The sequence below is a fragment of the Nicotiana sylvestris genome, chromosome 5 (genome assembly GCF_000393655.2).
Source record: "Nicotiana sylvestris chromosome 5, ASM39365v2, whole genome shotgun sequence".
Lineage (NCBI taxonomy): Eukaryota > Viridiplantae > Streptophyta > Magnoliopsida > Solanales > Solanaceae > Nicotiana > Nicotiana sylvestris.
Genome location: NC_091061.1, coordinates 169,959,556 through 169,975,869, shown reverse-complemented (window position 1 = coordinate 169,975,869; position 16,314 = coordinate 169,959,556). Strand labels below are relative to the sequence as shown.

The window sequence follows — 16,314 nt, the reverse complement described above, 5'->3', positions numbered from 1 at the left end:
TTTAAAAATTTGAAAAATTCTAAAAAACTATTTTTCAAGCATTCAGATCACTCAAAAAAATTTAAAAATAACTCAAAATTATATTCATGTCCAAACACAATTTTAATTTTCAAATACCATTTTTTAAAAAACTTTTTTCGGAATTTTTACAATTCTTGCCCACTTAATTAGCACACAAAAAGCGTACGTGGTACACTTCCAACAGACGTAACGATGACTTTCAGTTCTAATCTAAACCGTCCATTTCCGATCTCTCTGATCGTACGGTTATGTCAAACCATCAGAAGCACACATGAATAATAAAACAACTATTCTCAGTTCGAAGGCGCTTTGGTCCAAAAACTACGAGTTAGTTCAAAAAATTGACAAAATTCTCAGCTTCCCACTTTCAGTTCAAATCACCCCCACAAAAAAATTTAACTTTTAATTACATCAATTATCTGCTAATTATTCCACTTTTAGTCTGATTTGGAGTTGGATCTTAGCTTTGGGAGTTGCTATTTCATTATTGGTTGAGCTGAATTCTTGAATTTTTCCAAGTAAGGGAAAGTTAGGGTTTCTCAAATTTCGGGTCTTTTCTTGGAAAAACCCTAGCCTATTAGTTCAAGCTAGTAATTTGAGTTGTGGGTTTTGGGAGATTTTACGGATTATTGAAGATTTGAAGCTAATTGCTGTGTTATTGAATTTTTTGCTATGCTGTTTATTGTAAAGATGGGCTTTTTAGTTTGAATTTGGTGAATTTTATTGGAATAGCCCTAGCTTTTTAGTGCAACCCAGTAATTTGAGTTGTGGGTTTGGGAAATTTTATTGGTTCTTGTAGATTGAAGCTAATTGTTGTGTGTTATTGAAGTTTTTGTTATGTTGTTTATAGTAAAGATGGGGTTTTCTTTGGTTTCTTTGGTTGTAGGTTTTTCAGGTCCTGATTGAAATTTGGGGAAAAAGTTAGGGTTTTTGGATTTGGAGTTAGGGTTTTATAATAGGGTGTTTGTGGATTCTATTTGTGTATGTGTACAAGAAGAATTTGAAGTTCTTTTGGAGAAATGTTTTACTCACAGTTCATATTGGCCAAAAAGGGGCCTTTGGGAACTATATGGATTGCAGCACATCTGGAGAGGAAACTTAGGAAGAATCAAGTTGCTGATACAGATATTGGTGTCTCCGTAGGTCAGTTCTCCATATGTGATTGGTTACTTTCTCCTTGTTTTCATTTTCCTGTTCAATTGTTTACTGTGACTAGCTGCCTAATTATTTAGCTGTATTTAAAATTCTTGCTTTCTAGATGAATTTCATGGTAAAATATACATTTACATAACAAAGTAATAACAAAATATACAGGAGCAATGTGGCTCACTTGCATTAATGCTCTCAAAATCTCATAGTTAATTGAATAACTAGCATATAATGCCTTCCAATATGTGGGACAAGATGATCTTCTTGTGTTCATGTTGGTGCTAAGTGTGGAGATTCTTTTTTATGGTAGAAGTAAGTGCTAGAGTTTGTTCGGATAGATTATCCTGGATCGATTAATGGTGTTCATCAATGTTTGTTGCTTGTTGGTAGTCAGGATACTTTCTCCCGTCTATAGTTACAATCTTTACGTTTCGTCTTTCATTTGGAAAACTTTAAGACCACTTACCCCCCCCCCCCAAAAAAAAAAAAAAAAAAACACATAAAGCTACTTTATAACCAAGTGGTTTTCTAGGGGTTAACTGAATTTGATCCTAGTTCATAGGATTTTGATGGTTAGATTACCTGATTGGTTAACCTAGAAGGAAATTTGCCATTTAATGCGTCTTAGGTTCAAATCCTAGCGTAAACAAGAATAAACTAGGTGATTTCTTCCCATATGCCCAAACCTTGAAGGGCAGAATTACCCGGTACCTTTGCTAGTCGGAGCTAGTAGATACCATGTGGAATTAGCTGAGGTGCGTTTAAGTTGGTCCTGACATCACATTTGTAAAGAAAGATCTGCCATTTAATGCCCTTGACTGTCATTTTTTAACATCTCAAGTGTATAGGCAGTCACAATGCTTCTGTTAAATGTGGACTAATGGGCTTGCTCTCATTTTTTTCATTTTAGTGAAATTTTAGCAATTGATTATTTGATAGCGTTCAAACTGTTGTTCTGTGTTGTTTCATTATGTTTTTAAGTTTGAAGGGCTTAGTACCAGGATGTTAAACTCTCCTTGTTCGACTTTGTGAGCTATCTGCATGCTGCAATGGTGTAAAAATATTTTCATTGGAACTCTTCGTCCATGGATGCTTCCATCCCTCTTTATGACAAAAGAGAGAGTTAATGAACTCATTAAAAAAGAAGAGGCAATGAAAAAGGATGAGAAGAGAAATATGAATATAAACTTCACTGAATACAACCTTTAATGACTTCAATATATATCTGGTTATTAAAAAAAGACCCAATATTTATCCGTATCTGAGAAATATGAGTATTTTAACTTTTCAAATGTATAAAGTTCTAATTATGTCGGTTGTATCAAGAGAACTTGAATTATACTTTTTCTGTACCTGGATGCACGAATCACATTGGCTTATTGGAGATTATGAATAAAATGTTTTTAGACAGTTTGAGAGCTATTTTGAGTAATGATTAGAAATGTCATAATGGAATAGTTACCTAAAAAGATGCTGCATAAAGTTTGGAATAATATGAATTACTACTTAGTTTATAATTTTTTGAATTGTTGGAGGGAGGAAAATGTGTCATTAAAGAAAATCAGTCATGCTTTGGACCCAGGGAGTGATTTGGGGAGTAAATACAACTATGAGGTGTGAAAAAGAGATCTTTGAATCTTTCTGGGTCTTTGTGTTGGCCTCGCATTCCCATTGGATGTTATAAAGATACTTACCTTTAAATATCAAAGAAGCAATGAAGATGTGACAAAGTTCACCACAAAAAAGATTGAAAGCTCTACTTCTGGCTCTTTCTGGGTTTCTTTGCAGAAATACTTTCCAGTTTCTTTTAGTGAATTACTTTTTCCTTTTTAGTATATTGCACAAAGAGGCAAGTTGAAAATACATGTAAAATAAATGAAAAAGTAGTTTATTTGTGCTCCTTAGGCTGCAAAATCTGAAGAAAATATAGGCGATTGGAGTTACGTTATGCAATGCTTAAAAGAAATTTGAACTTTCCAATTCTACGTTTGATTTACCTGTTTATACCTATTATTTAAGAAGAGAATATTTTGCAGCTTATAAACCCTCTTTCTAAGGGTTTTAACTTTTAAGCATGTGGAAAGCTAAGTTTCTTGAACGTTGGTCAAAATTTGTGTGCCCTGTGAACTTGTACCACCATTGGTATTGCACTTTTTTAATTAGTTATTTTGGCGTCTGATAAGTAAAGTAGTTATATTAGAAAGCACCAAGAGTCTACACCTAGTAAACCAGGGCTTCTGCAGTAAAGCGCATGCCCGTTTTTAACCTATGGTATAAGAAGTGACAGCCTGCTCATTAACTCTAGTTAACAGTAAAATAGCGTCCTTCTGTAAGGCTCAACCAATACAAGTTTCAGCAAGTTCTTGCTTATTACCATATATATCTGAATATATGAATAGTCTGGTACTTTTGGTTCCAATCGACTTTTGTGCCTATGATATTTTGAAGAGAACAGCTACTTTGCATTGAACTTGTTGAAGAAACTTTTGGTTAAAAAAATAAATAAATACAGGAAATGTAGGTCGTGCTTAAATAGGATGAATGTGCTTTTTCAACAATGTTTCTAATTGTTGGGTTGAGAGCCCGAGGTCATCTTATCTCCATCCTTTTCTTCTGAATACTAATTTTTCTTTTGTTGCTTAATCACGAAAGGTATTCTTCCCTTTGTTTTTAACTTGTCTTGTTCTTCTTCAACAGACTCAATCCTTTTTCCTGAAGCGCCAATTGCATTGCGGTTATCTAGCCATCTTCTTCTTGGAGTTGTGAGGATATATTCTCGAAAGGTGGGTTACCTATTTGACGATTGCAGTGAGGCTTTGCTAAAAGTCAAGCAAGCTTTTCGCTCCACCGCTGTGGATTTACCACCTGAAGAATCTAAGGCTCCATATCACTCAATCACCTTGCCAGAGACTTTTGAACTTGATGATTTTGAGTTGCCAGACAATGAGATTTTTCAGGGGTCAGTTCCAGTCTATCTTTTTGTTGTCTCTTTATTTATATTATAGGTAGGGGTAAGGTCTGCGTACAGACTACCCTCCCCAGACAAACTGGTTTTTGTTGGTGTTGTTGTTGTTTATTATATTACTAGCTTGCTGCATGTCATGGCTTTTACGAGAATACAACATACTCCCTCTGTTTCCCAGTTATTTGGAGGTATTTCCTTTTTGGTCCGTTCTAAAAAGAATGGTCTCTTTCTGAATTTGAAAATAATTAAACTTCCACTTCCACTTCCACTTCTACCCTAAATGAGAAGCTTTTATAGCCACACAAATACTCTGGCATGTTTAAACAAGTTTCAAAAAGAATAATAGCCATACAAATGTTATGGCTTGTTTAGGACCACAAGTTTTAAAAGTCTTTATTTCTTTCTTAAACTCCGTGTCCAGTCAAATTGGTTCACATAAATTGGAATGGAGGGAGTACTATAGTTGCTGGCTGTGGGAGTTGTGTCTGAAGTACTTATCTTTTTCTTCTCGTCCTGTTCATCAATTAATCTATTTTGGTGGAAGATTGTGTTATGGTCCACTTAGAGCTCACTGTGCCTCAATTTTTTCTACTAAAGTCAATGTCAATTCTGCAGTAACTATGTGGACCATCATGTTAGTTCAAGGGAGCAGATTACACTACAAGATAACATGGAGGGCGTGGTTTACTCAACTTCAAAGTTTGGGTTGGATGGTAATTATTACTTTGGATAACTGATTTCTAGATTTGTTATTTCACTGATACTCATATGTTACATGGTGATTTTTGCTCAGAGAGATTTGGGGATGGTGACACTTCTGGTTTATACCTCGATGAGGTAAGGTCATATTATTATTTCACCTCTTAGCTTCGCGTTATCTTGTTGCTTTATTTCATTTACCTTAATTCCAATGCCTTCCCTTTCCTTGTTATTCTTGCCTTCTTGATGGAAGCCGGGAAGCATTCGGCAGCTCTTTTTTTTTGGGGTGGGGGTGGGGGTGGGTGGGTGAGTGTGTTCATGAGCTGGTCTGGAATTGAGATCTTAGCCTTTCAGCAATATGATTATCGAAGTTGCTTAAATTTTGACCATATTCTGTAGTCCTGGATGCTACTAGGAAGCAGGAACGTGATTGATTTATATCCACTTAGACAAGACTTCTTCATCCAGTTTTACAATCCAAACTTGGTCAATTGGAAGCACCTCTTCACTGAACATGATATAGTGTTTTCTTTCCTTTTTCTTTCCTTTGGAAATGGGATGCTTCCAAGTTCTGCTGCTTCTTTTTCTTTACCTCCATGTTTGTCTGTGCTGAAACTACTGATGTTCTGATGCAACCTCTTTGTCTTGTTTTGTTGAGTTCCTTGAAATTTCTTTTTAGAGTCTAGTGCTAGAGATAAAATGGTATTATAGAATAACGAAATCTATGGAAAGTAGAAGGTGCATTCTAGGAAGTGGAGGACCTACAAGCTCCAAACCCCCAAAGGAATAAGGAGCAGAACAATTGAAGGTTGGAAAATGATTTTTTCCAAAGCACTGAATGTCACCGCTTTTGCTATGTTGTGGGTGCATTGGGGAAAAGGAACGTGGTTGCTTTTCATGGGAAATGATTTTTTATAAAAATAAAAGCCCGTCTTTTGTTTCTAGTTAAGCACCCGTAAGTTTCTCAAGAGCGTATTACTTCTAAATGAAAGTTTCTCAATTGTTTATTTATATCTATGGTGCTAGAACAGTCGAGCTTTGTGGAATATTGGATAGATATACTGCAGCTTCTCCAATTTAATGTTTTCTCCATGTATGTTCATGTGTCTCAATGTTTTGTTTTTTCCCTTTTTTACCTTCTTTCCGCTTCCCCTTTCTTTTTATTGGTTCAATCTCCACGTATGTGCATGTGTCTCAATTTAGTGTTTTCTCCATGTATGTGTATGTGTCTCAATGTTTTATTTTTTCCCTTTTTCTTGTTTTACCTTTTTTCCCCTTCCCTTTTCTTTTTATTGTTTTTTCCTTTCTTTACCTTCTTTTACCTTCCCCTTTCTTTTTATTGGTTCAATGTTTTAAATTAATTTTCCAGTGTGAAGTATTTATTTGTCTTGAGCACTTCGCCTTACAGGACAGAAATAGACACCTAAAAAGTACTCCCTCCGTTTCAATTTATGTGAACCTATTTGACTGGGCACGAAGTTTAAGAAAAGAGAGAAAGACTTTTGAACTTGTGGTGTAAAATGAAAGACATATATTTTGTGTGGCTATAAATCATTGCATAAAAGTAAATTGTTTCTAAATAGGGAAAGAGGTCATTCTTTTTGGCACGGACTAAAAAGAAAATAGGTTCACATAAATTGAAACGGAGGGAGTATATGTTTATGAGGATATACAAAATTCTTTCTAGAGGATCTCTAGGGAAGAATAATCGGTCATGGTGTACATTGTTTTATTTATCCTGTCATGAGAAAGAGAAACTTCCTAACTGAAAAAATCTTGTTCGAGCGTCATGGTTGCTAATGGCATATTTTCTACATGAATTACGTCCGATAGCTGTTAATCTGTAGTCCTCCATTGATGCAGGACATGTGCTCCTTTTACGAAGAAATGTGTATTTCCTTTTGATAAAGGATGAAATGTGTATTACAGTGCTATGTCATTTTATCTATCTTCCATTCTGATTTTGGACTTCTAATTGCAAACAGGAATTATTTTTGGACAAGGTTGCTGCTGCTGGAGATGCTAGTGTGAGGTTGATCTCAAATTATACACTGCCTGTTACAATATTCCCCTACCTCCATGTTCATAAGGATATTTCTGATTAAAGCCATATATATATATATATATATATACACATCGGACATATTTCTGCAGAATGTTCCCAGTAACAAGTTTCTTAGGAGCTTCATCTAATTTAAAACTATGATATGGTTTTCTTTACCTCCCGTTATGCCCTCATTTTGTGTGACAGATTTAAGCCATTTCATACCTGATTATAACTGCATGCCATTTACCTAGTTAAGTTTCTAAAATCCCTTGGATTTACCGGTAAGTAGGGAGGAGTGTGATTTTGTTGATATTACTGTGGTGAAACTTGTCCAATCTAGTTTACAAAGCTCTGTGATCTTATCCGCTAGAGGCTCACTGTACCTTAAATTTATTATATTCGCATTTCTCTCTGCAGTTAAGATTCTTTCAAGTGTATGAGTACCCTACTGCCAAGATGAATTTTGCCAAAAACTTATATACGCATGGTTTACTAAGTAATTGATGCAGAATCCATCTAGTGCTAAATAGGGTTATTGAATACCAGGGCTAATACGTCAGGTTGGATTCTTGGCATGAAATGAGCCAAAAACATTGCAGCTTGATGTTCTTTTTTTCTTTTGAAATTTTTTCTGACTCTCTTGACTTCTATTCTTGGGGTTCTGTTGGAGCAGATCAAACATCTTTAAAAGGAGTTTGATTGTTAATCCATCAGGCTGCAATACTGTATTATTACAGTTTAAATCATATGACTATCTGACACAAAAATTTGCTGATTCTAGTGCTGATCCTCTAGCGTCCGTTGAACCAATGACACCACTCAAACAAGAAGAGCACAATGAAGAGATGGCTGCAAATTCCGAGAGCATGGTAACTAGTCTATCTGTCCTTTATTCCATATATAATAGCTGGTTATCGACTATTTGTTGTTTTTTGTGTCAAACATCTCATTTTATGTACCTTAGCATACTTGCTAGAATGATCAAGGCCTTTTCTTTCTGCGCAGATTGATGGAGTTGATGGCGATGCTGATTTCATGGATCATGCTCCATGCACTCCTGGGTTGGCGGAAGAACCGAACTTGTCTAACATTCAGGAAACATCAGCATGTGAGGACCATATAGGACTGGAAGATCGTCATTTAATGGAATATGCTGTAAAAAGAAATACAGAGAATCTCTCTTGTGAAAATAACGTGAATAACGGGAGTGAACTTCTAGAAAATCAAGCACTAACTGATGGCTCGAATGCTGATACTGTTCACTTCGTGATTCCTGAGGAGAATGGTTACCATTTAGGCAACACGTGTGACAAACAACTGGTGCCGGATGGTCAGCTGCCTCCAAGTGAAGTTGCAATCGATCCTGTGAAATCAAGTGATCCCGCTGTAGCATCTGGACCATCCTTTGCTGCTGTTCATCAGGATAATTCAAAATCATCTGCACTAGAATGTGCAGATGAGATTATTGCTGCATCTGATAGTCAAACAAATGAGAGGAACACGCAGTGCATGCTTTCTGGCGTAGACAAGGTTGATGTATCTACCCCGGGTGGCTTCCACAACGAGGCTCCACTTCCAAATGGAATTAGTTCCGCAAAAGTTGACCATGATGTTTCTGCTTTAAGTAGCATTGGCCAGCCTGTTCCTGAAGATATTTCGCCAAGTAATCAGAGATCACCTGAGGCAGTCTCAAATAACGTTGCAAGTCCAGGAAACTTGGAAGCTGGTGAATCCCAAGATATAACTTGCTTAGAGACACCAAAGACCGTTGATTGTCTGGAACAAAGTGTTTTTACTGAAGACGCCAATGGTGCCCAGGTTCATGTTCTGAGTCGATGTAATGCTGCTCAACTTGACGCATCAATGTCTAGGTCTGAGCATGTTATTAATCATGAGCCACCATCTACTTTTTCGGGTTTCCACCCACCAGAAACTTCTAAAGAGGAGGAATCACATGCTTCAGGTATTTCTGCTAGAGTTCTAGGTTTCTTGGGTATAAATCTGTGTGCTTTATTGTAATGTTGTTTGCGAAATGCGAATGTACTCTTACACTTCCAGTTGAAACATGTCATGCAGCAAGTGATTTAGAACAAATTTCAAAAGAGAATCCCGTGAAAGAACCTGTTTCATGTGAAGACATTCCAAAAGAATCTAACAAATCAACTAATCAAACGGATACTGTCGTTCTAGAAGATCGCCACGTGGAAATTATGAGCGGTTCAGCTGCTTCTGCCTTGCCACCTCCTGAAAAGATTCTATCGATGCCAGGAGGGCTTGTTGATTTACCTCGGAGTATTTTTCCAGAGGCTACACCAGATTACTTGGCTGGGATCAATGAAGCTGATGCTAGTGGTAAATTCATTTCAGGAAGGAAGCGCAGTTACGCTGAAAGCACACTAACAGAGCAGAGTCTCTACTCAGCTGAATCTTTAAGGATGGTCCATTCCAAAATGACTGCAGGATTTATTCCTGATGATGATGATTTGCTTTCTTCTATCCTAGGTACATTAGAATTCTCCTCTCGGACTTTATAAAATGAAAGGGAGACTATTTTTCATCTTAATGAAAATTTCTGGCTCTTCTTCTTTAGAATATGGCATATATCCTCTTTTCTGATTCCCGTGAAGCATTCCCACTTTCCAAATTATTTGCCACAATTCTGCAAAGAGTAATGTTTATAATAGGCCTGTCAAAGTAAGGATAATATTATGTCGCATGCAAGGATTGAACCTACGACCAGCTTACAATCTTCATTACCATTTCAGTTGGAAGAAGATCTTCAGCACTGAAGCTTAAGCCTACTCCTCCACCTTCTGAGATAACATCAAGCAAGCGTCCCCGTTCTGCTGCCCGAATGAGTGCCAGGAAAAGGAGGAATGTTCTTATGGATGATATCATGGTCTTGCATGGAGAGTATGTTCCATCATCTGTATTTTTTTGTTTCATTTCCTGCAAATACATATTGGTTTTTCATCAGTTTATATCACTCTGCCGGGTGATTTGTATTTCCTGTCTTGTGGTCAAAATATAGCAGAATTAAATATATGAAAGGAATAAAAGTGTATCTCGGGCTTTAAACAATTATAAATGGATCCATATCATCAAGCAGACTGAAAATAGGAGCTAGCATTTTCTTGGCTCTGCTTTTCGGTCTACTATTAAATAAGATCTGCATCTGTAGCGTAATAAAATCTTGGTCTAGCTGCTCTTGCATTACTGAATTCTTTAGTGTGTGCCAGAGTTTAGGTGCTGGTCTTGCTCCGATCCAATGGTCAAAGGCATTTCTTTTATAGGCTTTGCTTCGACGTTGCACATTTGTTGTGGTCGCCTCGTCTTGTTGCTTTGTGTTTTTCCCAGTCAACTTTCAGTGTACAACCCTTGTTATTGGGATAACCTATTCCTTAGTGCTTCAGCGATCTGGCAACTGTTATCATGACTTATAGTCTAGCACTCTGGTTCTCGTGTTATACTAGATCAGTGCTGTTAAAAAATATAATGTCGATGACAAATAGAACAACCTAATACTTCCTAATGATCCTGAACAGATCCTCTTATAATCAAGTTGGTTCTTGGTTGGATCGGAGATACCTTAACACATTTTTCCATCATTTCCAATTGTGCAACCAAGGTTGTGGCTTAGCGGTCGATGAAGCTGGAATAAAGACCATGGGAGACCAGGGTTCGAATCCCAGCAGAGACAAAAAAGCTAAGTGATTTATTCCCATCTATGCCTATGTATTGGTGGGCAGAGTTATCCGGTGCTTGTTGGTGGGAGGATGTAGGTACACTGTAGAATAGTCGAGCTCGCAAGCTGGCTCGAACCACAGTTACCCCCCCAAAAAAGTGGAAAGAGAATTGATTATCTTTTTGAAACTGGTAACTTTTTCTATATTTCATAATTCTTATGTGGCAAAACAGTACTTAGATAGTACTGAAACCATATCTAAAAGAGGCTCTAACTATTACTGTCCTTTCTCTATATTGAATCTAAAACATCAATAATAGTGACAGTATCATTTGTGTAGATCTGATTACACCAAAAACACAACAGCAAAATAACGCATAACTTGATCTTCTGCACCCCCTTCTCTGCATTCTCAAAACACCCGGAGTTTGTCTCCTTCCAAATTGTCTACCAAATGCAAGCAGGGATAATTCTCCATCTGGTCCTATCCTTTGCTTGTAGGCCTGTTTCCTCCCAACTATTAAGAGCATCTGTAACCTTCCCAGGCATGGTCCAGGAAATGCCCTTGAGATTAAGAATAATTCTCCAAGGATGAGCTGTTACCTTACAGTGAAGGAAGAGATGGTTAACTGTCTCTGCTGTTTCCCCACACAAAAGGCTTCTGGAACATAAAATGAAACCTCTTTTCATCAAATTATCTTGTGTAAGGGCTGCTTCTTTAGCCAGTAGCCACACAAAACATGCGACTTTGTGAGGAATTTTTGTTTTCCAGATGTGTTTCCAAGGCCAGTTGGCTATCTGCCGGTTGGAATAATTCATCCTCTTGTAAGCTGCATTAACTTTGAATAAACCCTTACTGCTGCCTTGCTACCATAATACATCTTCACCTGTTTGTAGTCCACTAAAGAATTAATTATCTTTTACGTTTAAAACAGAAAAAAAACTGACTGTCTTTTGTTCGTTTTCGGCATGCCAATAGCTGACCCTTCTAGTGGCTATTCCAGTGTTTGCTATCTAGTAGTGAATTGATGTGGGATCTGAATGATGGCCAATTCAGTTAGGTTCCCTCTCAGTTGCTCTCACTCCAAATAGTTAGTTTTTATTTTGTCAATTCTGCCTTATTTCCCAGTGAAATACTTTTTTCCTGATAAGTTATTCCTCGATGAACTGAAAAATTGGTTTTTGTTTAAATAGCTTGACTCGCCTCACCCTTTAACTGACTGACAAAGCATATTTGCATTTGTGATAGTATGATAAGACAACAGTTGATACATGCTGAGGACATACGCCGCATAAGGAAGAAAGCTCCTTGCACACATGTTGAAATCGCAGCAATCCGGAAAAAGTTGTTGGAAGATGAAATTTTCAGAGAAGCGGTATTAACTGGTGGGTTCAACATACAACTCTACACATTCTGCTATTTGATTATCTCCTTTGTTGAATCATGCAATTGTTTTTGTTGTGGATCAATAACTGAGAACATTATAAAAGATGACATATTGTCCGTTTTTAATTCGTCGAAGTGCTTATATGAGCTAGTTACACCTCAAGTTCCTTGGAGATTCGTTTCCATTGATTAATTTAACTTCTCTCTACTCGGATGTACACTGTGGAGCTGTTAAACTGATGTGTTTGGCAAACAAGTATAGTTGGACTTTATGTCAAGTGCTGTCAGATAGCTTTTCTGAAGACATCCTCAAAGTACAAGCACATGTTTTAAAGTGTTTAAGTTCATTTGCTAATTGTTTCATGTTAGGAGAAGTTACATTATTGCCTTCCTCTTAACTTTGTTTCCGGTGCTGCATAATACCAATGGTCTTTCCTGTAATGGATACTAGTTCATCATATTGACTGAATTTGATTTTGATGCAGATATGTCAGTGGAATTGGCTTCTTTACATAAGCAAAAATTTGACTTGAGTACGGTGAAGGTCTCTTCTATTGATGTTAGCTGTTCTCATACTGGGATGGCGGTTGACCCACAGCAAACTGCTGTGTATACTGAAAATTCCATCTCAAATTTGGACGAACAGCGTGCCATGGTGTTCAATGAACCACATGTTGAAAGAGAGAGTGGAATAGAAGGAAGCAATGAACGGTATGTAGCTAGAGATGATAGCATATTAGGAGCTGTTGAGGCTACTGTTCCAACTGAGAACAGGGATGTTGATGAGCATGGCCAATGTTTAAATAGCGATGCCTCTCAACTGCGGCCGGACGCCATCACTGATGCTGCGGTGCCCAATGACTTTAACCTTGAACCTTCCGACAATGCAGCAGAAGTAGGACCACATGGAACTTGCCTTTCAGGTTCTCAGGCAGCTGAAGCAACAGATATCGCCTCTGCTGCTGAAGAATTATTGTCATGTCATAATAATGGTGGGTTAGGTGGCGATGGTGATGTAATAGCAGGTCTACCTCTGGCCGATTCGTTTAATGAGTCCGGAAAGGAAGATGCTTTTATTTTAGCGGAAGTATCTTGTGGACCACCTAATCATACACTGGCTGCTCAAGTTGATAAGGCTCTGGAAAATTTGAACGATGAAAACCTAGTGGATGGTAGTGAGTGGCAAGAAAACAACTGCTTTACATCTGAAGCTGGAACTGGAACTGAAAATATGATAGGCGATGCAGTTTTACTGGAGGCTGCCCAAGACAGTGCTACAGTTAAAGATGCAACTAATGTAGAAAATATTGTTGCAGAGAATGACAACCAGAGCTTTGCTGATAATGTTACAGGAACTGACCCACCTAACAGGGATATTGTATATGAAGAAATGGATTATATGCTGGATCATTCCATAGGAGCTGGACAATATCCATGTAAAGAAGAAGATTTCTCCTACAATACGGTGGCTGCAGATTTCTCTGATGCCAATCGGGGGGACCTTGATGTAAGTTCTGCTAAATTTCGAGTTTCCATGTGCTCTTGTTTTCTGGAGTTTCAGTACTCTCTCTCTATACACACACACACACATGTATGACAAACATTATTTGTTTTGTTTTGATGTACTTGATAGAAGTGCCCAGGATTACTTCTAGATCGTTATAGATAGTGTGAGATGTCAAGATAGTAAAACGCGACTGCTGAAAGCAGATTTTATTTAGGCCTTAAAAAGACAATTATGAACAGCAAAACTGGAGTACTCTTAAAATATAGCTTCTATTGAATTTTGTAAGAAAGTGAGTTGAGTACAGAAAACGTCAATATGCTCATCTTAACTAATTTTGCTAAATAACCTATTACAAACTGTAGGGCATCACAAATTTGTGCTGACAAGGAACTAATTAGAGCTTCTGTAAAGAATCTGGAAGTTGGATAATTTATAGTCTTGGCTATAAGTGATTGGTAAACCTTTTTGGGTAGCAATATGTAAGAGAAACTTTGTCATCATGTAGATGAACATGTACGCTGGATGTTCCCTTTAGTCTTGCGCTGTTTTGCTTTTCCAAACTAATAGATTTTTTGTCAGCTAGTTGCTTTTGTTGAAATGGGCGTGAAATGATGCTGTTTTTCTTTGCTTTAATGAAGAGATTTTCTTTGATATCTTCTCTCTGCTGAATTGTGCTTTTCTCATTTGTTGTATTTTCAGCAGGATCTGGATTATTCAGCTGCTGGAGATGATACAGGTTTGTTTTCCCTCATCTGCAACTTTGTAAGACCTAAAAACTTCCAATTGCCTCAAAAGAAAGAAAATCAAACAATGTCAAACTGGATTAGGATGAAAACAGTTTTGAATTTGCAATGGCAGTAGGCATGTTTGGTTACTTAATAGATTTCGGAACTTTGTTATCTGAATTTTCTAACGGTAATGTAAATTCGATGATGGCTTACCAAAATCTGCATTTGATTTGATGTGATTTGTTGTATAATTGTTTTGAAGGTCTTCCTTAACGTAAACATTGACGAATGTTGTGACTCTTCTCTTTGTCCCTGTTGCATTTAAACATGTGAAGAAATAAGTGACACACTTCGAAGAGTTTGAGAGAATGTCTGATGACTAATGTCTTAACCCAGAATCCATTTATAGGAACAATTTACAATGTATATAGCTGTATTTATGGGAGATGGGAGACCAATGCTATATTTCACCTAAGATAACTATTTATACTTAACTAACAAAAACCGACCATGGTGCCAACCTCATTAATGTAAGATTATTTGGGAGTTTTTTGCAAGATTTCTCAAAGGTGTTTGTGATTCCATGCTCTTAGCTCTGGTGCATTGTCGTTGGTATCTAGGGTTTTTGAACTTCGATGATGATGATGATGATGAAGAAGCAGCTGATGATTATGTACCTGATGCTGATGTCACCCGTATCACCGACAACAGTGGATGGTCTTCTCGTACTAGGTGTGTACCTTGTCCTTTTGTTTCCTGTTATTCTGCTGCACTAACAGGCGTGACATTTTAGGCAAATTTACCCTCCTTCCCTGCCTTTTCGCTCATTGATCTGTAAGGGTACAAAATTGTCAAGTAACCCGCGAAGCTCAATATTTACACAACAGAAATGCGTTCGGGGAAGGACCTTTTTAAATTCCTGCTACTCGCTTGTTTTGCGTTCTTTTTCTCTTCCTTGTGGCTCTCACCTTATATTTTGACGAAACTTGTGATCGTTCTTTTATGTCTTAAAAGGTGCATCTCGTCTTTTCTTTTTCCTTGACAAGTATTGGCATTGAAGGAAGTAATTCCCGTCTAGAGTACCGGATGAACTACCCCATATCTTGCCCCCTTGCCTTCTTGCTCTGATTCAGCTACCCCTCTTATAGTGTCTGCAGAAAGGTCTAGTTAGTCTTTTTTACCAACTAACAAATGTGGTATATTAAGATAGTCGATCAGTAAAGCTCGGCCTGATAAGCAGTAGTTGAACCAGCACGGCTTTGGCTTCCTTTCTTTTACCTCTAGATAGGGTCTGTTATTTATTCTGATTTTATCTTAGTATTTTCCTTGACATGCTTATAGCTAGATGCTATTGTTTATGAACTAATATTTCAACGTCTTTTCACAATGATGTTTGTTTACTTAGGGCTGTTTCCAAGTACCTCCAGACCTTGTTTATTAAGGAATCTGAGCGTGGGAGAAAATCTCTCTCCATGGACGGTCTTTTAGTTGGTAAAACACGAAAGGAGGCATCAAGGATGTTTTTTGAAACTTTGGTATGTAATTAATACTGCTTATCATTTTTCTACATTCTCGTTGCACCTTTTTTCCTCTCCTTCGCGCAAATGGCATTTAAATCACCTGTGTTTATTGCAGGTTCTTAAAACAAGAGATTACATCCATGTAGAGCAGGTGATACCCTTTGACGATGTCGCGATAAAGCCACGAATGCAGCTTATGAAATCGGACTTTTGAATCTGATACGTTTGGTAGGGTATAACATGAAAAGTCGGTAAACAGAAATATGTATTTCTAGTAGTTAGTCAATTGGGTCTGTTTGTGGTCTACTCTTGCTAGATTTCATTCTTTAAAGTCATGTTTTGATGGTCAATGTAGTTAGGTTTTTACTTGGCTGGTAGAGTAGATCATTTGACACGGGTGTTTGTTGCACTCTGTACAATATAGATCTTATTTATATGTAAATATCCTGTATAATATTTGGCCACGGTTCTGTTCTAATGCCCTATCCTTATTTATCCTAATAAAGAAAAAATATCTGCTTTTATGTTTAGCCTTGTGATATGGTCAGTTTAGTGTCTTTTTGAGTAAAAGTCAAGGTAGGATGGCTTTTAGATACGCTATTTAAA

The 16,314-nt window shown here is 37.3% G+C and overlaps 1 protein-coding gene across 2 annotated transcripts; it reads left to right on the top strand.

The window, feature by feature from the left end:
* The first annotated feature begins 320 nt into the window (after positions 1 to 320).
* Positions 321 to 16,232, top strand: LOC104223783 (sister chromatid cohesion 1 protein 4). 2 transcript variants are annotated; one of them, XM_009775288.2, is made up of 16 exons: positions 321 to 539; positions 908 to 1,164; positions 3,868 to 4,129; positions 4,751 to 4,848; positions 4,929 to 4,972; positions 6,820 to 6,866; positions 7,663 to 7,750; positions 7,887 to 8,844; positions 8,958 to 9,383; positions 9,647 to 9,794; positions 11,816 to 11,952; positions 12,439 to 13,460; positions 14,163 to 14,196; positions 14,809 to 14,920; positions 15,594 to 15,723; positions 15,824 to 16,232. In XM_009775288.2, exons 2-16 carry the CDS (start codon positions 1,041 to 1,043, stop codon positions 15,920 to 15,922), a joined length of 3,729 nt encoding a protein of 1,242 aa, XP_009773590.1. In that variant the 5' UTR covers positions 321 to 539; positions 908 to 1,040; the 3' UTR covers positions 15,923 to 16,232. The 2 variants fall into 2 exon arrangements, with proteins under 2 accessions (XP_009773590.1, XP_009773589.1); XM_009775287.2 differs by having other exon boundaries at positions 14,160 to 14,196.
* The last annotated feature ends 82 nt before the right edge of the window (positions 16,233 to 16,314 follow it).

Excerpts from the sequence above, each read along its gene's own strand:
- LOC104223783 (XM_009775287.2), top strand. The coding sequence starts at position 1,041 with ATGTTTTACTCACAGTTCATATTGGCCAAAAAGGGGCCTTTGGGAACT. Across the intron at positions 1,165-3,867 it reads AGATATTGGTGTCTCCGTAG|ACTCAATCCTTTTTCCTGAA; the intron begins GTCAGTTCTCCA and ends CTTCTTCAACAG. Across the intron at positions 8,845-8,957 it reads GGAGGAATCACATGCTTCAG|CAAGTGATTTAGAACAAATT; the intron begins GTATTTCTGCTA and ends CATGTCATGCAG.